Source organism: Symphalangus syndactylus, chromosome 18 (assembly GCF_028878055.3).
Source record: "Symphalangus syndactylus isolate Jambi chromosome 18, NHGRI_mSymSyn1-v2.1_pri, whole genome shotgun sequence".
NCBI lineage: Eukaryota > Metazoa > Chordata > Mammalia > Primates > Hylobatidae > Symphalangus > Symphalangus syndactylus.
Genome location: NC_072440.2, coordinates 48967906 through 48992929, shown reverse-complemented (window position 1 = coordinate 48992929; position 25024 = coordinate 48967906). Strand labels below are relative to the sequence as shown.

The 25024-nt window shown below is 34.8% G+C and overlaps 1 protein-coding gene and 1 long non-coding RNA gene across 3 annotated transcripts in view; one reads left to right on the top strand and one right to left on the bottom strand.

Annotated features, from left to right (window-relative positions):
* Positions 1-16921, top strand: part of PARP8 (poly(ADP-ribose) polymerase family member 8) — a 190625-nt gene extending 173704 nt beyond the window's left edge. Inside the window, 5 exon segments of the mRNA XM_055254311.2 lie at positions 397-466; positions 3283-3356; positions 4483-4552; positions 5426-5510; positions 12409-16921. Of these exon segments, the coding sequence (XP_055110286.2) occupies positions 397-466; positions 3283-3356; positions 4483-4552; positions 5426-5510; positions 12409-12511 (402 nt within the window). The 3' untranslated portion in view covers positions 12512-16921.
* LOC134733455 (uncharacterized) overlaps positions 1-25024 on the bottom strand; it is a 50232-nt gene that overhangs the window by 3065 nt on the left and 22143 nt on the right. The window contains exons 1-3 of one of the 2 annotated variants that reach the window (XR_010116913.1): positions 23556-23651; positions 20834-20921; positions 8658-8821 (exon numbers count right to left, since the gene is read on the bottom strand). This is a non-coding gene — a long non-coding RNA (uncharacterized lncRNA). Of the gene's footprint in view, positions 1-8657; positions 8822-20833; positions 20922-23555; positions 23652-25024 lie in introns of those variants that run through there. The other variant, XR_010116914.1, reaches the window with a different exon arrangement.

The window sequence follows — 25024 nt, the reverse complement described above, 5'->3', positions numbered from 1 at the left end:
ACAGATAGTGTTATTTAATGAAAATCTGAGCAGAATGCTTTGTTTATACACTAACATATAAATCCTAACCAGAATGGCAAGTTTAGTTTCTAAAATTTTAGATCTATTAAAATAAAGGCCTACTAGTGTACTTTATAATAAGTGATTGCCTTTATTAATGGTAGGATGGAAAATACTTATCAAGAATCTTTTTCCTCTGGATATCATTATTCTTACATAAACTGAGTTTTAAGCACGAGGATATTAGTACTGTTTTCAAATTAGACCTTGGAATAGAAGCTCTGTCATTTTTTTGTAAGACTGAATGTTCTGACATGAAACTGATTGCTTTGTCAAATATTAACATTTAAACCATAAACAGACCTCTCTCTCTCTCTCCCACTCTTCCCATCTAAGCTCCATGGTGCAATGTATGGAAGTGGAATCTATCTTAGTCCAATGTCAAGCATATCATTTGGTTACTCAGGTAATCCTGTATGTCATTTCTAAAGTCAAATTTATTAGGTTTTAATTTTCTTATTGTTTATACTCTATTCACAGCTTTCTATTGTGCCTTATTAGATATATTTTTATTAAATTTATTTGCTAAATGTTGAAAGCAAAAACAAAGCCCAGTGTCAAGATGAATTTATAATACTCTCCCTAGTGTACAAGATGGAATATATGTTTCATCAATTTAAAAAAATATTTAATATTCCTTACATTTATTCCTTCCACAAATGAATATTGAGACTATAGTACAGGGAAAGCACTATGTAGGGCACTGAGAAGTACACATACATAATATCTTTAAGTGTAATTCTCTATCATGCTAATTTCCTATCTTTGTATTATTATTTTATTCATAAAGAAGCTTTGAACATTATGGAAACATCAGAAGTAGAAAAACACCCTCAAAATCATCTTTCTTGTTAACAACTTTTTGTAAATTTGGTGAGATTGTGGGAAAAAATACTTTGGAATAAATTGGCTCCTGTGCAGGAGCCTGGTGAATTCAAAATGTAGAAAGAACGATCACCAAATTGTTAGCATTACTTATCCTTGGTGGAATTGGTGATGTTTTCTTCTTTGCACTTAAAAAATGTTTGGAATATTTTACAATGATCAGTATGATTCATATAACAACTAACCTATTCTGGTTTAAATATAAAATAATTATGCTCATTGTATAAATTCAAGCTACACAGAATTTTTGAAGTAGCAGATGAAAATTTTCTCTCCTTTACTGCAGCTTCTGTGTTCTGTGTATGTTCCTTCACACTTTCAAGTGGTTTTATATACATATAACTGCATATGTAATTAGTTTTGCTTGTGTGCTCATGCGTGTGTGTGTGTGTGTGTGTGTGTGATTATGTGATCACATTACACGTTTTAGGAGATGTCATTCACATGGTGCCTGAATGGTGAGTCTTAATATCCTCATATTATAGGAAAGGATACTTAGAGAGGTCTGATAACTAGGTGAACATTAAAGAGAACTACCTAATTTATTTACCAAAGTTCATGTTCTTCCAGCTATAACAAGTTGTTTCTCAATGTTAGGAAACTTGGAACGCTTGAAACCAGGTTTATAATTAGAAATAATAAAAGAAAACAGCAACATTGATAAATGGTAAAATGCTGATGAAAAGAAAACTTTAAAAAATGAGAAGGTTGCATGTTAACAAAAAAAGAAAAATTAGAAATATATGAAAAATTAAAACATAATTATTCAAGTAACTATTGCTGTTCAACAAAGCACCTTAACCTTAGGGCAAAATAACAGCTTCATTATGCTCATAGATTCTTTGGGGCAGGAATCTAGGATGGAACCTGGCTAAGTGATTCTTTAGCCCCTTGAAGTATCCGCTGAATGCCACTCAGCTGATGGATGGGCTGCGCTGGCAGGCCTGAGACAGCCTGACTCATATTCAAGAGTTGGGGAATTAGACTCCATCTCTTGTTAGCAAAGAAATACTGTTTCAGTGATCTCTGAAAATACAATATGCCAAAATAACACTAAGAAAATAAATACCAGGAAGTGTAGGATACTGTAGAGATAGGAAATGGAGTTACAAAGAAGAAATCTATTACAATCAGACTCTAAATCTTGCTAAAACAGTACAAAATAAAAAACTAAGAAACCAGCTGAAATAAATAAATACATTCTCAGCATAAAGAAAAAACACAGCAAATCATCAAGTACTGTGATTTTCTGTTTTTTTTATACTGGTATATAGACTCCTTCGATGGGTACATGGAAAGAATTGTGGAAAGGTACAAACCATGTGAATGGATGTAAAAATTTGTCTGTGTATATGTGCTTTTGTCTGGAGAGGGAGTACATACCTTTCCTCAAATTCTTGAAGGGCTCTTGATCTAAAACAAATGTAAGAATCACTACAGTAAGATGACGTAGCATCTGTAGTTGATTTTGAGGGCTGAAAGTGTAGGGGTAAGAGAATAGGACAGCTTCTCTGCATATATACCCTTTGCTTTTTGTTCAGAATTGGTATTTGAAATCCAAGGCCTTCTCCTCAACCTGTCCCCATCCACCCCTGCACCTTTTTGGAAGGCCTGGAAAAGTTGGATAAATGTACTTTGCAAGTTTGTAAACAGGCTTTTCCCTTTCTTATTAAGCCATTTGCTGACACAACTACAAAAATCAACACCTATCTCAACTTCTGGTGTAACAGTAGATGAACACTTTCTAATAAAGTGTAGATACAAATCTACCTATTCTAAAACAGATTTGTATTTTAGTCCTGCTTTTCTAAATTATTCACAGTAAGAAATTATGGCATTTACAGAGTAAGCTAAAATTTGTGAATATTACAGACAAAAAAACTTATATAATTTGTCTTAATTAGAAGAAATGTTAAACTCTGCATAGAATTTAAGAACAAATAACAACAGAAGTTCAGTTGTAAAGTAAAAATATTTTTCTGACATTGTTCACATTTCCCACCCTTTATTTTCTCCTTCTCCTAGACAGATAGTAGGAATGAAAGTTAGGTGCTAAAAGCCTTTTAAAATCAAGTTTTAAGAATTTTTAAATTATATTAATTTTATGCAGAAGAATTTTCGATTCTTGCTTTCAATGCAAAAAAATAACTTTCCCAGGACTTCCCAAACCCACTGATCTTCCACCTCAGGTGCTAAGGGCACAGCCCTCTGTTACTGTCTCTAGCCTAATGTGATCAAACCTTTACCTAGAATGGAACTTTGCATAGTAGGTGAATTGTACTTTGAGCTGCATCAGACAGCTTTGTCCCTAAATTACTATTTTGCTGATGTTTTCAGGGATGAACAAGAAACAGAAGGTGTCACCCAAGGACGAGCCAGCTTCAAGCAGTAAAAGCAGCAATGCAACACAGGTGTTGTAGTGACTTTAGTGACTGCTTATGATAGTGAACTGTGGACTCATTAGCCAACAGAGCATGGAAAAATAGGCTTTTTAAGTCTGAAAAATTATTTAATGTGGTCATTACTTACAAAGGAATAAAACTCACTCTGAAATGCAGTAACTGAATTGCCTCTATACAATAATTAATAACAGATATTTATTTATCTCCCACTATAACACCAGATACTCCTAGGCAGTAGAGTGTAGTGATGGCCAAAAGTAGACACATACTCCGTGTCTTGGAGCCAACATCCTACTGAGGGGTATAAATAAATTAAATACATATTTAGATAGATAGAATGCTAGATATTATGAAGAAAAATAAATCAGAGAAATAAGACGTTTAATGCTGTCAGGTGGAAGAGGGATCTGGTATGAATGTTAAATGGGATGGTCAGGAAAGGATACTCTGAGAAGGTGACATTTGAGTCAAGACCTCCAGATGATGAGTGCATGAGCCATGTGACTCTAGGAGAAAGAACATTCTGGGCAGAGAGTATAATGACCATCAATCCCATGTTGTTTCAGAGAAAACAAGTATATTCTGGGAAAATTAAAAATTCATCTGATAAGTAGTGTGACTTTAAATTAAAAAAAAAAAGAGTATAGCTAATCTAATATCTGAAAACAAAAAACCAAAAACATCCCAGTTTTTCTACATGAAATGTTTCTGTAACCTCTGTGACCTAGTAAATGATGCTATTAAAAAATGGGTTGGTTTTGGAGTAGATGATCTGAAATAATTGATTTTGATATTTGAAAAGATCATGCAAATTTAATTTTGTTTACCTTGAAATAAAGAGGCCAAGCTTTTAGTAAAGATAAATTTGAGTTCTAATTCCATGTTGTGAGGTTATTGAACCCTAATTTAGCATTTTTCAGTTCACTTATCTCAAGAATAATTTAGCAATGATGATGTACAGAAATTAAATAAAAACAATATTAAGAGAGTGCAAGGAAATTGATGCTAGTCTAGATAAGCTTTTTTTTTTTTTTACCTGGAGCCATCTTAGTGACTATTACTTTTTAATGATGAACAGCTTTTTTCACAAAGTGTTGCATTCTAACTCTAAGTTTTAATTGTTTTTGGAATTTAGTCACAGAAAAAAGGACAGCAATCCCAATTCCTGCAAAGCCGTAACTTAAAATGCATAGCCTTATGTGAAGGTAAGTTGAAAGTTTTACGAACCTCATAGTGTTAGTTCCTAGCTCATCTATAATTAAAAATATAAGTATGTTTACAGAGTGCTTATGGTGGAATAGGGAAAGCATTATTCCTTATGATCATCTCAAAGGGCACAAATGCAAAAACGGGTACCGTAGAGATCATAAAGGTTCAAGCCAAATTGCAGAATTGGCAAGAATTCAGACAGTGATATATTTTATTTCTGGCAGATATTTCTAGAATGGTAATTATATCTTTCTGATCAAGTAATGCTTATCTCTTTAGTTAATGTGCTACCTTCCTCTTAAAGTTGGTATTTGAATGTATAATACGTGATACGATGAAAAATGTGAAAGATGAACCAAGCACTGAGAAGATAACCTATTAGGTCTTTCTGTTCCTACACTGAAATTATTATATTATTCTGTACTCAGGACAGAAAAATTGATGGGTGATTTGCAAGATGATATACTTTTCTTTGTTCTTGCTTTAAAATATGACTTTGGCTAAAAATTCATTTTTTCTTCTTGTGTTAGGAGTTTTTACTGTCTTTTAAGTTTTCAACACACGGTAGTTGTATAGGACATGAACTTGCTGTCTACATAGTTCTTAAGTCAGGACCTGTCTGCTTTTGATAATACTTAGATGGGTCCCTTTTTATTGTTATTCCCATTGTTATTGAAATTATAAAGTTGTTACATGGCCTTTCACTGTTTTTATCTATATTTCTTCATAGACAGGCTAAACAATTTTTATGTGTTCATTAGTGCTTGTCTTTTTGCTTTAGATTTCAAAGAGAAGAGATATATCGATTCGGAATGGACTAGGATTCCTTTAGAATAAAGTAGTTCTTTAATTTTATTTTCCACTTACAGTGATCACCTCACCGGACCTGCACAAACATGGAGAGATATGGGTTGTCCCCAATACTGACCATGTCTGCACACGATTCTTTTTTGTGTAAGTGGAAATGCTCAAATTTGTATATTACTGTCTTTGCCACAAATGGGTTAGTGGTGACTGAATTATCGTTTGGTCTCTTTAGCTGCCAAAATATAACAGGTAATTGAGTTTAACATCAACTAATGTTTTTGTTTTATTTTCAATAAGCCATTAAAAAATCTAAATAATTTTTAAATGCTGTTTAACTTACAACTAAAAAAACATCATCTTAGTCGGGCTCGGTGGCCCACACCTGTAATCCCAACACTTTGAGAAGCCGAGGCAGGTGGGTCACCTAAGGTCAGGAGTTTGAGACCAGCCTGGCTAACATGGTGAAACCCTATCTCTACTAAAAATACAAAAATTAGCTGGGCGTGGTGGTGCATGCCTGTAGTCCCAGCTACTGGGGCTGAGGCAGGAGAATCGCTTGAACCCGAAAGGTGGAAGTTACAGTGAGCCAAGATAGCACCACTGCACTCCAGCCTGGGTGACAGAGGGAGAATCTGTCTCAAAAAAAAAAAAAAAAAAAAAGAAAAAGAAAAAAGAAAATCATCATCTCTGTCTCTCTAGCCATCTCTCTGTGTGTATATATGTATACATGTGTTTATACACCTCCATACACACATATACTTTTGTTAATTTTAAAAATTTAGAACTGGGATGAAGAATACGATAATGAAAAGGTCTGTGCTATAAAAGATTGATCTACATTCCATATAATACAGGCTGGAAATGCAGTACATGTCGATGTGGGGTTTTTTTTGGCACGGCTGTATCGTAAGAGTTGCACTAAAATATAAAAGCATTATTTTTCATTCCTAAATAATGTGTGCAGTAGACCAGTCTAATTTTCACTCTACCCTTGGCTTCCAACCTGTTTCCCATGCTGTTCCCACCTTATCCATGATCTTGTCACAGAAAGGATTTCAGAGAAGAGTTGAGTATATCTGTTTTGTACTTTATGTAGTTTTCTTAAAAGAAACTGAAAAATGGAACTGTTAAGGTTGCTTCAGTATACTGTATATCCTTAGTACCCTGTGCATTTAGCATTGGATCTGTTGGCTTGTTGACAGACTATTCACAGTGAAACTTAGGAGCTTCCTGGTTTTCTTTTGGATGTTTTGAAAACTGTGATCGTTCTTACGATAGATATTTACTGGCTATAGATTTCTTTCTTAACAGTGAGGTAGCAGTGAGTATAGGAGAAAGAGCCCGCTTTTGATCAGATAGTTTGAATCCTGGCTGAATGGTAATTAGTAAGGTGATATTGCCTGGTTGTATAACACATCTAAGCTTCATCAGTAAAATGATAATAATATACCTGTATCAGTCAGAATCCAAACGGAAACAGATGACCCATGAAAAATATGTTTGGGTCATCCACAATTAGATTATTTACAAGGGTATGATTATAAGGAAACCACAGGTCCAGTGTGGTAACCTGGATCTGTTAGCACCAGAGCTGTTATACATTCCCAGGTACAAAAGGACACAGATAGGAAGCAGTCCTGCTGGGAAGCCCCATTGGCCAAACCCTGCCAGAAGCTAGAGAACAATGAAGCTTATGGAGAAAGTCCTTACAGGTCAGGCTCCTGGGGCAGAACGAAGGCAGAGAAAGACTCCAAGACGATCCTGGGGGTTCCTAGAGAAGCTAACTGCACACAGTGCCTGTAAAGTTTATTATGAGGATTAATTTAGCACAATGCATGTCTTGGCCACTGAAAGGCTTACTAAATATTTTTTTCTCTCTTCTTTGTTGACTATCTTGATTGTTATCCACTATTAAATGCTTGGCCTTCCAAAAAGAAGCCTTCAGTCACCAAGTTATTTCACTGAGAAATCTTGGGATTTTGGCTGAAAAGTAACTCCCGAGTACTTTCCTTAGCCTGTCATCTAATTAGTTCATCTGCTCCTTCTGCATCTTGCTAAAATTCAAATTAATTGAGCCAAATAAACAGCCTTAGATATTTAAATAGGCAGTACCATTTTTAGTATTATTTCTTTTGAACTTTTAGATAAATTATACATAAAGCCTATCTGTAGGGATATACATGTTGCAGGGGGTGTTTACTGGAGAAAAGAATTTCTGTATTTCATAAGCAAAAATTGAGGATAAATCATGTGAAGAAAAGAGAAGTACACTCAGATACTTCCTAAATAATACAAGGAAAAATTTCATATTATCATATTAAGATAATTTTCATTGCTTTATGAACACAAATGAGATTTCATCCTTTCTGCACCCTCAGGAGAGAAGAGACTCATTAAGGAAAATTGATAAATTCAAAACACATCAAAAGGGGAATCTGTTTCATTAATGTACATTCTAATTACAACCATCAGTTCCTTTCTGTATAAAATGATCACAGAGTTCTACTAGTAGTGAGCCTCCCTAATGCGTGGTAACACCTAGAAGAAGAATAAATCGATGAGAATGAAGATAAGACAAAAACTTAATTTCTGTTCTTTTTATTTTAATTTTTTGATACATTATGTGATCCTGGATGTTAGGAGCTTTGCCTAAGGACTAGGATATGAGTTAACATGGTTACCTTTTTTAAAAATCTATTATCAGGTAACAATATTAAAAATTAAAATAACTCCCATGCTAATCTGATTCCCACAGTTGAGTTGATAAAACAGTCACATAGTATGCTAATCACATGTTTTCCAGCAAGTAAGCAGCACAGAATGAGAGAAAAATTGGAGGGAAATTTTAGGGAACAGGCTGGTATATCGGAAAAAAAATGGAAGTAAAAATTTAAAGGAAGATATCAATTAAAAAAAAGAAAAAGAGAATTAGAAGTTCAAAAAATTTTTGTTGGAAAATTCCAAAATGAAGAAACTTAATTAAATATAAGTGCTCCAGGCAAAATGTAATAGTTCAGATGTTATGAACAGATCCAAGCCAATTCCTAGTTTCTAGAAACTGAGTAAAGCTTGATTACATGACTAACCTTGAAACGCATGTGTACTAGGACATTAAGACCCATATGTAGAAATTAGGAAGCTGTTTTCAAAAGGGCTGGAGATGTGAATGTAGGAGTGAATAAAATGCTCACGTTATAACTGTTTGATGAGTATTTGCCGTCAAAAAGGGCTAATACCTCAAAATCAATATACAAATAGGAACCCATTATTTAAATTCCCCGGCCAACATCTCACCTTCTCCAATCTGTGCAGTAATTTTATACATCAAAGAGACTCGAAACTTGAGCTGAAGTTTTCCATTTCTTTTTCCTTGCTCACTGTAGTCATCAGTTCCCAAGTTTATCTCTTCACAATTTTGTCCCAATGCCTTTATTCCCATGGATATATTATTCTCTCCCCTAGAGTATATCAAAAGGTTATTAGTTCTCCCTGCTTCTACTTTCTTCATCACTCTTAGCCTCCTTTGTGCAATGCAAGACTCATTAAACATTCCCATTATTACACTAGTGATATACCTCTTTAGTATTCAGAAATTGAAGATAAGCCAAAAAAAGGAGAAAATTTTCCATATTATCCCCATTTAGAGTTAACTAGGATTAATCTTTTGGTGTACAGCCTACATTCCTATGCATCTAAAATTCTAAGATCATACTATTTGTACAATATTCATTTCCCTAAAGCAGTGTTTTGATTAGTCACTGCCCAGACAGGCTGATAGTTAAATAGAAGCATGGCATTCTCCAACATACAGAGTCGCTTCTACCTTACTTCAGTTACATGCACAAACCACTGATTAAGTGAAATTCTTGTCCAAGCTGTTTCTTAAAAACAACTTGGAGTTGCATTTCCCACTATTGTGCCTTTGCTCAGTCAATCCAAATGCCTTGGCCTTCTTACCAGCTAGACCATTAGCCTATTTTTCAAGGCTCATTCAAACATGCTCTTTTCCTTGGCACCTTCCCTGACCTCCCAGTCTGAAATGATTCTGTCTTTTCTCTGAATTCTGCTCACCCTATGTTTGGACAGCTCAGGCTGCCTTGTCCTTTTTCTAATTTGTAGAGATGAGGTCTTGGCTGTGTTACTCAGGTGGATCTCAAACTCCTGGACTCAAGTGATCCTCCCACCAAATTGTCAATAATTTCAAAAGTTTTTATTTATGAAATGTCCTGACATACCTAAGAAATTTCCAGGCAGCTAAGTTTCATCTAATATCCTAGTTTCTATTATTTTAAAGCAAATTGGTTAATTTTTCGTTAAAATTTTAGTAATCTTTTTACACTCCTGAGAATATGAATAAGTCTTGTCTCCTTTTAGACGTTTTCATTTTTCATTCTACCAAAACCCAGTCAAATGTATCATCTCCCTAGTGGTATCATTCATGTTCTATTTCTTTTAAATTCTGTTGCTTTCCAGACATAAAAGAACTTTACTCTTAAATCATAAATAGCTGTGACATGTTCTGTATACCCTATTGTAATAACTACTCTAATGCCACTAGCAACTTATGTATCTAAGCCTTGCCAGTTGCCCAAATTAAATGGATGTTTGATTTCTCTGGATTATTATATATGCATCAAATTTAAAACGCCTGAATGCCTTTGGTCAACTTTGTCCTTCAACACACAACTGTTGTGCTTCCTGTGGGTTTCCTAGACAGTAGAAAAATATGCATTTTATTTAATACTTTTAAGCATACTGTCTCTCTCTTTCTCTCTCTCTCTCTGTAGTTCTCACTCTTGCCTTCACTCCCACTTTTGCTCTCTGCTCTCTCTTCCTCTGTGCTCTTTCAGTCTTAAATTATTATAGTTTATTCAAAGAATTTGAGTCTCATATCTTCTCCACTAACTTCTAATGCTTTTTAAGTGTCAGGGTACATATAATATTTGGGTAGACAAACCCTTCTATCTGACTGAAAAGAGTGATGGGGGAGTGATGGGGCAAGACTGGAGAGGAAGTCTGTATTTGAATGACGAAGGAACTCGTATTGCCAATAACTGGGATTTTGTTCTGTAAGTGAGATAAAGGCCATTTTTCTATCACTTTTGCAGGGTGGAGAGTAGATCTTGTAGGACAGATGATGGGGATAAGTGTAGAGACAGAGAGATCAGTTATAATGTTATAACAACATTCTAGGTCAGTTTTTCTTACCACAAAAAGAAATGTGTTTGACATTGTGACTTAGAAAAAAATAATTCCTTCTATCTGTAGTAAAGTCAATGTTCTCTATTTGATTCGATTCAATTCGATTCTATCTTAGTCACTTAAAATGCTGTTCTAGACAACCTAAATTAATTTAAAAACCCACTAGTTATACACAATCTGCAACTTGAAAACCACTCATTTAGATGAATGACAATGGAGGCCTAAACAAAGGTAGAGAGAAGATTTAAGAAAATGGAAGCAAGACAGCTTGGTGATTAATTGGGTTTAGGCACAAAGAACAGCCAAGAATGACTAAAGATTTTGTGTTGCTGGATGACGGTACATCAAATTGAGATATGGATAGCGTAAAAAGTAGCAGTCCTAGGGTCAAAAAATAAGGGCTTTGAATATACTGGATTTGTGTTATCTGTAGGAAAGTTATATAGAGAGAAAAATTTAAGAATCGGAGGTAGAGCTTTAGGAATTAGCATGTAGGTGATAGTTAAAACTTGAAAGGGGCTGAAATCATTGATTTTGCATATCATGAGAAGAGAGAAAACTGAGGTGTGATTCATATATAAAATCATCATTGAAATGAGAGGCCAAGGAAGAGGATGCAATAAAAGTGATGGAGAATTAATCTCAGTAACAGAGCGCTTACTGTCCTGAGAAAATATCTGTAATTGGGCTGTGTACCACATATCCCATTCTTTTTCTTAGGGTAATGTTTCACCGTGAGGTGTCATTTCCATGTATATGTAAGTTGAAACTTGCTAAGTATATCTAAAACAGTGATAAGAATTAGCCAAATAGACAACCTTGGGTCATTTAGTTAAGAATTTAGACTTGGTACAAATGCAGTTATCAGTTGATGGTTAAGCAGTGGATTACATAAGGAGCCAAGTTCTCTCTGCTGTATGTCATCTTTTCATTTTCCTGTATTTTGCTATTTCAGGAAAAGATAGTGGCTAGTATTAATCTTTGAGACGCTGTGCTTATATCCTTGGTTATCTGTTTTCAAGTAATTACCACTTTTCTAAAGCTTCTGTCTTGAAGCCATTTTTATGAAGTAAAATTAATTTGTCACTTGTTCCCCTCTGAATATGATCATGAAAGCTTGAAAATTCATTCTTAGGAAATTCTTATTGCCCAAGTAACTTTATTTAAGAAAAATGAATTACCATCTACAATGTAATTATTTCTTTTTAAAGAACTTAGTAATTGCTGTTCTTTAATATTATATTTTCCCTTCTACTCCTAAAGTAAACTTAGCAGGCTTGCATTCTTTTGTGAAGTGCCAGCATAAATAAGAATATGTTACAGTCAGATTAAATAGTGCAACCAGTGATAAGAAAAAGGGCAGCACTGATTATGGCTGAATAATTATTAGAAGGCAGGCATGGCAAAGAAGCAGTGGTAGAAAGTGAAGTGTCATCAGTCAGAAAATAAAGAAATGATCGAAGTAGGAATAGAGTTAAGAAGTCTGGAATCTTAGCAACATAAAGTTGAAGCTGTTATATTTTTTTATAGTAGACTTCATAGCAGCTGCTATGGGAAATGCCTGCAAGGCCAAAGACACTGAGAAGCTTCTTGCAGCTCAGACAGTCTTTTATGCGGGGATGAAAAAAAAAATTGAAGAAAGGGGAAAATTTAGGCATGACATAGAATGGGCTGTTCTGTGTTTTGCAATGGGAACACATTGTTAAATACACCTGAAAAACAACCACATAACTTGCTTTTGATTCTCTTGGGCTATATTTTAGGTATCAAATAGCATTTCTAAGCTGTTTTAAATGCTGCCATCTTTTAAAATGTTTTTATCTTTTTATATTTTGTATTTCAGCTATGAAGATGGCCAAGTGGGAGATGCAAATATTAATACACAAGAAGGAGGCATTCACAAAGAGATCCTCCGAGTAATTGGTAATCAAACTGCTACTGGTTAAAGGACCACCATTTAATTAACATGATTTGAAAGCCTTCCTCGGGTTCAAAGCTGGATTTTGAACTGAAGAAGATTATAAAATTATTTATTGTTATTATAAACAAAATTAACCCTTTGAATACTGATTTTTTTTCTTAGTATTTCTAAGTATCTCATTAAATACCTAAAATGGTATAAGATTTATCAATTGTAGGGTTATGGAATCTAGTAATAAAATTTCAACAGCACTTAAACTGAAGTTTGGGTTGCTCACACAATAAACAGATTGAAAAAACTGTTTTGTGCTGATATTTTTATACTAAACTCTTTAACTCGATATTTGGTATTATATACCGACATTTTAGGTTACCAAAATAGAATTGAGAACATTTTATAATGGCATCTAAATCTATCAGATACTTTGCAATAAGTATACTGTTTGCACATTCTGATGTGCTATATCATTAGTAGTATGGGCATTCTAATGTTTTGGAAGGGATGTTCCCTATTCTTCTATTTTTCTTCATAAAAAAACAAGTAGGTCTTAGAAGCAGTGCTTTGCCGGAAAGTATGTAATACACACATCTATACATTCATGCATCAAAATGTGTGGTTGTGAATATATTTGTGTATATTCATACGTATGTTTTGACCAGAAAGATGGCTTAGCTTCACAATTCTATCCTCATTTAATGGAAGGAAGATAATAATATTTAGTAAGCAATAAATTTGGACATAAATCAAGATGCGAGCCAGATTTACCACCATTCATTCACTGAAAATATTTGCAGACAATTTTTCTGTTTGTCTGAAGAAATTCAGCTCTTTTAAAATGTTATCTAAAAGTCACAATTTGGGGAACATACATGGCCTGGTAGACCGAATCTATATTCAAATGATTATGTATTTAAAAGAAAGACCTCGGAATTTAAAGGAACCATATATATTTTTTATTTACTACAAGAAAACATTATACAATTTTATTTATGCCACACCAGCATTTTTATATTTGTTCATCTAATACCTCTGCTTATTTTTTTCATATTGAGAAAGAACACAAACTTTGATGCTTCTTTTATATTAAAAGACCACAAATAAGTTTATAGAGAACAGTAACACCAGCTCTCAGCATTTCCTTTTCAAGAGTCATATTTCATCAAAATTACTTCTTATTCTTTGAGTCCTAGAGTTCTTATTCATCAAGTTTTAATTGACAGTGTTTATTTTCCCACATGTTGTCTTTGGAACAAGGCCATTCATGAAAGCAGTTTAATTAGTGAGTCTGCCACTCTATTCAAACCCTGAATCAAAGCTCTATCTGATTTTAATTTATGTAAAAAAAAAATAAAAATGTATAGTCATTTGCAAGTATAATGTGATTAACTGCTGTGTTTATTTCCTTTGTCTGGCATAAAAGGTGAGAAAAAGGTCATACATGTTGTTAAGGGTTGCAGTTTAGGAAGTATTTTCTAATCATTTGTTTTGTTATATTGCAAATAATTGATATGCCACTTATTTCTGCAAGAAAAAACAGGCTTGAAGTGGTTGGGATATTAATCATTTTGATAGTATCTACTTAAAGCATTGATCTGTTTTGACTTGTGGCTCTGAACTCTGGGCTAGGGCAAAGATATAATATCCTATCCAGTGTTTTATGACCACTTATTTGGAGATTAGTGTGGGACATGAGGACCTTGCTATTTTTTTGCCAAGACATCGCAGTCTCCCAAATCACTTTAACTGTGTTTTTAAAACATTTTTAAGCAACATAATTATTTTTTTGAAATTAATCTATACATTAGACAGTCTATACATGACAAACATGAAGATCTAATACCAAGATTTGGGAGACGGGATCTTGGAACTCCATCTGTTTGACAACTAGGACCACTGAGGCACCTCCAATAAACTCTGTAGAGTGCCTCCAGCATAATTTAAAAGCCACCGACCTAATCCATTATGGCTTTACTTAATATTGGAGTGATCTGTAAAGAATATAGTATTGGAGTCTGAACTGGAACAGTAACTGGTAGGACTCAAGAAAGACTGTTTAAGGAAAGTTGGCATAAAAAAACTGTTTCTGGTGACTTAAGAGTAGGTTCACCTATCTGAGGAAATTAAGTAGTTGATAGTTTAATGCTAGGCATCTTTTATGATAATAAAGTAAGATGTCTTCTTATGACAGTTAATTGAGTTGTATCATGATGTAGAATGACAGATTTTGTTTCAAACAATTGCGTCAGAACCTTTGTAAGCAAATATTCTAAGGAGAATCAATCTTATTTTTTAATTGAACTTTTTGAAATCGGGATACTATAATAACTGATAAAGATGATTTTCTGTATTTCTAAAGAATCTAATTTCAATTACTACCATTAACATATAAATGTGCTTCCAAAATCCAAGCAGGTCCATACAATTTGGAGATTTGAACACTGTTATCATGCTTTAATTCAGTCATTCATTAAAATATTATCTATTCACTTATTTGATGATTCCAAACATTTGATATTGTATTGTGTTTTTATAATTATTTGAAATCTGTTCACCAATGCTTTGTAATGGTTTTATTAATTGTGTAGCCATTGCTACTTAGATAGTAACCCATCGAGCAAAGGCAGTCATTTATTTTCATCCTTGAAGTAGGGGAAGAAAATTATTAATTTATTAGTTCTACTTTTTCCTGCATTGCTGATTTTATAAACATTTTACTATGAATAATCTGTTCTCTTTCACTGTATTAAAAGGAGAAGAAAACGAACATTTGAGAACAGAAAAAAGTAATAATATACAAATAATCTAGTGCTATAAAATGCATTATAGTAAGACACTTTTGGTGTCTTTGAGTGCACTATGTTGGAATAAATTTTATACTTGTTGCTCAGTAAATCTCAGTCATACGTTGGGTTTAAAGCTGTTTTTTTTTTTTTTTATTTAAAGTTTAATTTTAAAAGTGCCACATTGTAAAAGTTACTGTTAAGTACTATGTAAAAAACCAACCCAAGCTATTGTTAATGCTCTGAATGTTTTTCTTTGAATATTTCAGTTTAGAGAAGAAATTCCTTCATTTTTCTCCCCTTTGCTAAAAGAAAGAAAATCTATAGTATGTAAGTCTATGAATCTTTAAATAACTGAAAGAATTTTAGCAGTACTTTGTATAATAAAAATATTTTTTAAACCATAACTTGCCTTAGAGCATGGGGTTTCAGAAAGTTTTAACGAAAAACTCATCATCCTCATTAAAGAGTCTGGATAACTTCATCAGATGGTAATTTAATATGTCATGAAGGGGCCACTCAGCATTGGGTCATCTACCATCTAAATAAATATGGATTTCATGGTGGCATTTGAAGCACATTTTGCAAACATTATGATGTTCTATTGTCTTGCTGTATTCTTTATTATAACACTACCTCAAGACAAATGATAAACTGTTGGTAAGGTAAATTGGGTTCTCAATGTCAGGAACAAATAAAATTTTGCAAATAGAAGTCATGAAATAATTCAACAGGAAGACCATACTGGACACAGATGTTGTCAGTTACTTCTGGACAATGTGGTAACATGGATATTTCAGTCACTGGTAACAATGTCAGGATTAACACCCAATGAGTTATTTGAAACAATTTAGGTTGCAAAATTTGAAATTAATTAGTCTATTTTGAGATCGATTTTCTACATGGGCCAATTTTATGTCCATTACCTAAAGCCACCCAACTGGATGAAACCACCCAACTGCTACACTGGAATGGCAGACTGAATATTCAAGCATTTTGGCATTTAATGCCTGCTAAATTTTTGTGTGATTATATATAGATTTGATGTATATTATTACCCAGTAAATTCTTCTTGGGAATTTTGTATACATTATGGAATATTAGGATAAGTTTTTGTAGGTCAGAAGAATTTCAAGTAGTTTTTAGACAAAACATATCCATGAGTGTGAAAAAAGCTGTGTTGACGAATAGATTACATTTCACATTTACCAGCAAGTCAGTAAAAAATAGTGCTTATTTACATAGTCAATATAATTTGATGTTCTAAAAATAATATCTTTGATCTGCCCAATATTTAATGTATCATTTGAGATTTTTAAAAATGCAGCCACTCCTTTATGTAAACATTAAGATATGCCTATGTTTCTTTAACTATACAGCCTCTTTACAATACATTTCTTGATTTTTGTGCACAGAATAGTATTGCAACCTGCTATTTAGCCTTTGGTGCCTTAGAATTATTATAAATATTTAACAATATGTACATAATGTAAATACTGCCAAGAGATGAGTAAGGCCAAATATTTTCTCTATTCACTTTTTATTGCTCCTGCTTTCTATTGCTACTCAAGCCTCTTTTATCCAGCTTTGTAATAGTTCCAACATTGTAGCCAATGTAAATGTTTACTTTCAATAAATCTGAATTTGTTCAACAAGTACGGTATATGTGGGCAGTATTTTGAAAACTCAGTTAGGCTTTAGATTCTCCTCTTGATGAATCTTGCTTCTAGGGACTATGTATTTGAAGGTCTCAAGAAACTCTAAAAATGATGTTGCCTTTTTTGTTTTTAAAGTGAGGGAAAAAAAGAAAGTCTTTTCAGTATTCCCCCATGTACTTTCAACAGATTTAAATTGATTGTATGAGTGCCGTTTTAATTTCAAATTCTGTCAAGAAGTATAGCATTGAAACAAAAGATTCTTGTATGTTTGTACGTGTGTCAGTTTGTAACATCTGGCCATAATATCTAAAGGAGTATTTCAAATGAAATGTCCTGAATTGTCTAAGCATTTTTGACCTGATAAGTAATCAGAAAATGATTTTTAAAGCACCAATAAAATACATCTTATTAACTGAATAAGATCTTAGTCCATAAATAAATAGTAAACCCATTAATAGTAAAAAATTATGAGCTTACTGTATATTCTTACAATAAGTAAAATAATTTTTTATTCATGATATATTCATAACTGAGAAGTTTTAGATAGCAAACTTCTTTTGTTAGACTTGATTTCAGTTACTCTAGAAATACTTGTTGGGAGTCTAGTATGCATTTTTGACAGTAAGTATAAGGAGTAGAGAACATTAGATTTTGTCTTGCCCTTAAGGAACCTTCAATTTTTTTGTGAAAAGAAAGCAAACACATTTGGAAATAATTCTAGAATAGTACAAGATGAACAACGCAGAATGGAAAAGACAAATGCAAGCAAAACTTGGGGGAAAGAACAAACCATTGCATTCACTGAAATGAAAACTGCACCCTTAATATCTTGAATCTTTAAATTAGTACTAATGAGTAATGTTGTTAATATTATTAATTTTCATTTACTTATTCACCAGACACTTCACAACTCTAAAACAAAATCTAATATTCTCTTGGCCCTTGTACTGACTGTCAAGATGCATCCTAGGCTCTTAACAAGTATTTCTAGAGTGATTGGAATCAAGACATATACTTTGTTGTTGATAATACATATATTAGCACTTAATTTTTTGTTGATTTTTTAAATTTTTAATGATGTTTGTTACTCCTGTGACACTTATCTGTCCTCCTCATGGAAGCTGGCCAGAGCACAGTTCTAACTCTCCAGTTAACTTAATTTACCTTTCCTAGTCCCCCCACTTTTAATGACCACTAGCTAGCCTGATAAAATCACCTGTGCTTTTAAAAACCATACAGGCTGCTTTATTGGAAAGCCAATGTTAAGAATTACTTAAAGTGTCTGAATTTATTTGGCCTCTCTTTCTGTTCCCAACTTCTGGGTCGCTCTTTTTAATTATTTCAAATAACGGTGACTTGTAATATGGATCTAATAAGACTGATCTTTTCAAAGATATCCAACATATATATAGTTTAAAAAATCGTGTATTCTTCATTTTCAGATAGTTAAAAGTTTTGATTAAACAGTTTTTACTTTATATAGCACTTTATAATTTAGAAAACACTTTCACATAGATTGTCTTATTTTCTCTTCAAAAATAAGACAATGTAGAATGTCCTTAGTAGGTATCCTGGTATCACGGATGAGAAGCTAATCACTTTCCAAAGAGGTCACTACGCTCCAAAGCTAGCGTCAGGGATTCTGAGTCTCATCCCTGAGCTTTCTAATAAACCAGGTTTGTTACTGCTGAGATCCCATCATGGCGAAACTCATAGCAAAGGTAAGAATTATAGGAGACTAGTGAGAAGAGTCAATGAAGAGAGAGTGCTGACTGCCTTCAAAAGCTGTATCAGGGAAACCTGAAATACCATTGTATAGGCTGGGTGGGATTTTATTCTGGAGAGCTTGGAAGGAAAGAAGTCTGCACTGGATGTAATTGGCAATGGAAAAATCATTGTCAGCCCTTGGGTGAGTGACATGAAAGGGGGGGTTTAGAAGCATGTTGGCATCTGTATGCAGAAAGGATTTCTGAGAGGGAGACAGAAAGCAAGAAGAAATATTATATATCTCTTGTAGTAATTCTGACAGGAATGAAGGCTTAGAGAAGAACTGAGAAAAAGGATGGATATAAGAAACTAAGAATAGGAAAAAGCTGTAGGAAACAAGAGATCCAATTTATAATATAAATTGAGAATAATTTCCTTCTTAATTTTTTATTGGAGATCGATTAAGATTCTCCCATAGCATTTAGTATTCTAAGAAGGACTGACTGAAGACAAATGACTTGGCTATGCTGGCTCTACACTAAGAAGTCTGTGAGCACATATTCAGCCATGTGAAGGGAAAGAAGAGAGGAGTATTCTGAATCACATGGAGACATGTTTGAGAACAAATCTCCCCTACACCTGTAAAACCAGGCTTACTAAATACTGAGATCTGTAAGAGAATGGTTGCAGTAGTGCAGTAAATCTCATGTCTGTTTTAATGTGCTTTATTATTTCCAAGATCTATCCGTGTGTGTGTGTGTGTGTGTGTGTGTGTGTCTGTGTGAGAGAGAGAGAGAGATGCGTTTTAGCCTGGGGAACACTTAGGACTCACCACCCAGAATGGTGGCATCCTATTCTTTACACTCAACTTGAAAGACACAACCCACTGTGAATGGCTCCAAATCCGACCCGTAGTCTGATGAGTCTGATGACATTTAAATCTGCAGCTCGTTTGTATCTTTCCCTTGAGCTTCAAAATTACATGATCAAATACCTCCAAACAAACATCTCTTCCTCAATGTTCCCAGGACACCTCAAACAAACTCTAACCAATGTCCCCACCCCCCACCATTCTACTCCTCTTCTTGCACTGTTATCATTGAACCAAAGAATGGCCACACCTTCCACCGGTTTGGCCAAGTGAGAAGATAAATTATCCCCTATCCCCCTCCCTTTCACCCAGTCCCATCCTCCAATAAATAGCTAAGCCTTGTTAATTTTTCTTGTTGAGTGTCTTGTGTTCGACAATCTCGTTCTCTCCTGTGACTTCTTTTGCTAACATTCATGTAGGTTATAGCAATATCCTTCAGGCAGCTTTCCTTGACTGAATCCAGTACCCTTTACTGGCAACAAATTCAGCTAGCACATAGTACACTTATGATTGGTAAAATACTGAATGCCTCTGTATGTTAGTAAATAGACATCCAGTCCCATATTGCCCAGATGCAGCAACAAAAATGTTAGCTTAACACACAGAGGACCTTTCTCCTGTACTTTGCCCCCTGCTAAATAGGCTATGACTGGCTCTACCTCCTTCCTGACCCTTCGCCCTCTCTTAATGCTGAAGCTAAAGTGATCTTACTGAAATGAAAATCCAATTTTATAATTCCTTTGCTTAAAATCCCTTCAATATCTCCCAATTTCTCACTCAGTAAAAATTTCTTACCAAACCTTTCACACATGACCCTTCATGGTCAAGCCCCTGCTTCCCTCTCATCCCTCTCCAGCCTCATTTTCCACCACCACCTTATACTCAGCATTGCAACCCCACTGAATTCTTGGCAGTTCCAAGAACAGCCCATTGCCTCCCACCTCTCACTTGCTTTTTCTTTCTGCCCCAGTCACCATTTCCAATTTATACTTCTTTTGACTCTCAACTTATTCCCAGTCTAGACCAAATGGTCCTTCTGGATCTTTTCCAAGTATCTGGCCATAGTTCATCTATTTCACTTAGCACACAGTGTTGAAAAGGTTTATTGATTTGCCTGCTTTTTCCCCCCCGGCTACCCTTCCTCCATGCCACCATGCACAGATTATTTCCAGTAGCAACTAAATGTTTGGGACTTAAGTGGGTGTACACATACACAATATTACAAATGTCTATCTGAGAAAAACAGTCTTCAAATAAAGTGGCATTAAAGCTGAAAATCTTAGATATGTCTTCTATTGGTATATACTAGATTCATACATCTAAATAAATACCTGTGGTGGGTACATGTCAAGCCAAGGCCATCACTGTTCTGATCACCATCATCACTATCATCCTGGGCATCATTTCCAGCTGTATCACCTGCAGGAAAATGTAGGAATCTCATAATGTTGGCAACATCTACACTCTCTCTTACTCTTGAAGTATATATTTTCATTTTAACTTTAGAGCAAGCAATACCTGGATTGGAAGGTCGCTTTGAGGGCCCAGAATGAAACATAAAACTAGATACTTACAAATTTATAATTTAATGTCAGTAATTTGCATAACCAAAGGATCATTGCTTTGCTAAATAATTACCTTAAATAATGAGCTTCCCTAACATACTTGAGTTCATTTACAGGTCATTAACTACTTGACGTACAAGAAAGAGAGCTACTTTAAGCTATAGTACTAGTATTCATTACCAGTAATAATAAATCAGTGATGGAATTAATCACATCTATAACTATAAGTCAATGGGAAAATAAAGTTTCTTCCAAGGGAATTGCATTCTTCTAACATAGTATAAATTGTAACTAATCTGAATTTTATTACACATTTTTCTCTGTCAACATCCAACTTAATTTTTGCAGCCCTGAAATTGGGAACATTTCTATTCTTTATGTGTTTCCTGGTTAACTTCTGGGATACACATTTCTTAATAGTTGTAGGCTTACAGCATAGTCAATTTTCTAGTTCTAATAACAGCAGCTCAGGAGTGGAATAGTTTTCTGTAGTGTATTATTTGGATTCTTTTTCTTCGAGTTGCTGCCTGTTGCAAATCTACCCATAATTCAAGGTCAAGTTCATGTACTCCTGAGTACATGAATCCTTGTACTTTTCATCTAGCTATAAAAGATCTCTCTCTGCTCCAAATACCTGAAACATTTTGTAGCTCTCCTGGAGCACTGATTTATAGCTATCACTATTTCTAGGGCTCTTTTTGTAAAAAATTGCGTTCCTGAACATAACGCCCTACCACCACTAACAATTTCTCTCTGTTAATGTTATGCTTAATTCTGTAAGTTTAACCTGTTAAATATTCAGCGTTTAACTTTTTAAAACCTTGTAATTAAATAGCATTTTACATTTCAGTTAGTAGTATTGAAGGAAGTGACACAGTGAGTCCAGACACTGAACTGAAGGCAACCACAGTCTCTTCACTTCTTTGATAATATCTCCACTTCTACACCACCAGGATGATTTGTACGGAGTAACAGGGCAGAGCTACCATTGAGCCCCATACTATAACAATTTAATGAATAACAGATCCACCACTTTTGTTTCATCCTTTCTATGGGAGTTTTCTTAAATTTTGGGGGGTAAAATCGTCTGGTTTCTCATTGGACCTGAGGCAAGATATTAAGTTGCATATTGACACTCAGAAAACATCTGACAGATGCACAGGTTACCTTTTAATATATGGAAGTTTAAAAAATATATGTGCAAGCAAACATTAAATTTCATAAGCATATTGATTTAGTTTTATAATTGATGTCATCCATTTATAGAGATTGGGCATGCTATTTTAGCTTGTATTTTGAGGGTTTGGAAGAGTGTGCCAGCACATTTTCCCATCAAAATAGCAGTGACAATTTCTTACTATTTTATTTCTGTCCAAGGACCACCATCCAAAGTCACAAGGTTGAAAACCATTTCCTTGCCTTCCCCATCCACTCAGCCCCCAGGAACTGTGAAGTATTTATCCAAGATACCCCTGACTTCCCTGGACTGGTACAATATTTGTCAGCTCTGATATTCCTCAGTTATTTATTCAAAAGACTTTTTTAGTCCATGATATGTACGAAGCTCTAACTAGTATTCTCTAAAAGCTCATCTTTCAAAAAGTAGTTCTTGCCTTAAAAAGAATCTTTAGTCTATAAAAGAGTATATATATGAGAAGCAGTTACAATCCAGTATGATGCATGATGTTGTAGGGTAGGTACATGGAAGGAAACCTCTCACTGAGCCTTAAAGACCTTGTCAAGGTACCATCCTGTGCAATAAATCCTGTGGCTGTCACTGCTATAAAGACTACACATCCTTGTATGTAAGCCCTTTATGAAGAAACTAAACTGTTCTCCATCTTTTTTAAAATGTGTGACAAAATCACTTCATATACCTTTTATTTTCAGTCAAGCCAGAGTTCCCACTAATTCCAAATCTACAAACTATAGACTCTCTTAATTCTACGCCTTTCCTCACTCCGTTTCCCTTTTATTTGAATCATTCTACCCATTCTCACTGTCAGAAGAGTTGATTTTACTTCTCCTTCCTTAAAATCTCAAAGGAAATCCAACTTCCTGTCTGAAGCCCCTCACCAGGCACAATCTTTCTTCCTTGCAATCTCATAGCTATTAATGCAAATGTATCTTGGGTCTGGGGGACATCTGCTGTGAGTAACAGCACCAGCATTTCTTCCACAAGCCTGTAAGCTCCTATGGGTAAGAAACTGTATATTTTTGTTTTCCTGGTGTCCTCCACCACCCCAGATAAGTAGTATGTTATCAGCAAGTATGTTGGAGTGAATAAACTTTAAAAACGTAATCTGAAAACTCTGTAGGCAAAGTAGTATTATTGCATGCCATCATCACATTCTTATGTGGTTTCTGCCCTTCCACACCAACGGTACCAAACTAATCTGAGGACAGATAATATATCTAAACTCTGTTTTACAAATTGAATACAGGAAAATGGCTGCCTTTTGTACAGAAAAAAGGAAAAACGTCGAACCTCAACCCGAGATCCTGATTGTTCTTCATGTTTCCTATTTTGCCTTGGACATACAGCTGTCTGATGCCTTCCTCACAGCAAAGCTTGGCCTGGCCTGGTTGAAATTAACATGTTTGTTGGCTACAGAAAGTGAGAGTCAAAAGGAGAAGCTAAACCCTGAGACTCCTTTTCTGGAGAGCTGTATGGCCTGCAGTCTCTGCTGACTCCTGTCCTCATCTGCACTGGCACAAACTTCCTGTTTTAGCTTCCTTTATGAAAGCCTCAAGAGACTCACCAAAATGGATATTTCAGTCCGTGTGTGGCTACTTTTTCTTCTGCAGGTGAATAAAGAAAGAGTCTTGTGATGGGGTCCCCAACCCAAGAGGCTGAAGTTTTCTTGGAGAATAAAACTTTTGGAGTTTTCTGAGGGCATGATTGGAGAAGCCCTTGGAAATCCCTAGAAGAGCAGCCATGTATTTTCCTTTGCTGATGTGAGGGGAGAAGCTGAGGGAGGGTAGAAGCCTGAATTTTATTCGTCACACAGGCAACAGAGGAGGAAAGCCCAGGTCAAAAACAGCAGTGAGAGGGACAGAGACGGAGCACATGGAGGCCTCTGGGATAATCTGGGCACCCTTTGAAACCAAGAAGAGTATCAAGAGAAATTCATTTCTCAGCCCTCTACTTAGAAGCCCCATAGGAACCCTGACTCTATTCCATGCTTATTTTTCATGCTACTTTGTATAAATATTCAATTTTTGTTTAAATGCTTAGTAACTTGCTTGGTTGTCTTCAAAGCTCTGCTGCTTTTATTCCTTTGAAATTGTCTAGTTATTCAAGTCAAAAAAAATTACATATTTATTTTTCTGTGATGTTTCATTTTATTTATCTGTATAAATAAGCTTTTTCCTCAGCATGACTATAACCACACATCTACCCACACCCTCACCTCCACAACTGCCCTGCAAGCATCTGTGTTGTTGACACATTTTCAAAAACATCAGTCTGGAAGGTGACAAGGTAAAAGGTTGGCCCATATTGGATTGTGACACTGTTGACAAGGTGTCACCATCTCAGGAGTTGCAGACAAAAGGCAAGCAGTGTGAGCACAGCTTAGGAATCTAGCAACCAGCGTGATTTTCTACGTGACCACCAATAGACCCCACAACAGCCGAGAAATCAAAGTGAAAAGGTTTAAAGGCAGTGACGGCGGCTGACGTTTAATAAAGGTGGCAAAGACAAGAAGTTAAATATTAAGTTCAGGCTACAAGACAGCAACTTCTCTTCACAATGGAACTATCTAGTGTATTCAGTTTGTCAAAGAAAACTTGTAATTCATTTATTCGCCTTCTGTTTTCCTGGAAGGTGTAGAATGGGGTGCTGGGCACAGAGTATGCATGAGATACTCTAATTAATTATACAGTTTTTTTCTAAGATTTTTCAGCCCTACATGATTTGATCCCTCTCATCAATCCAACCTTATCTCCTATCAC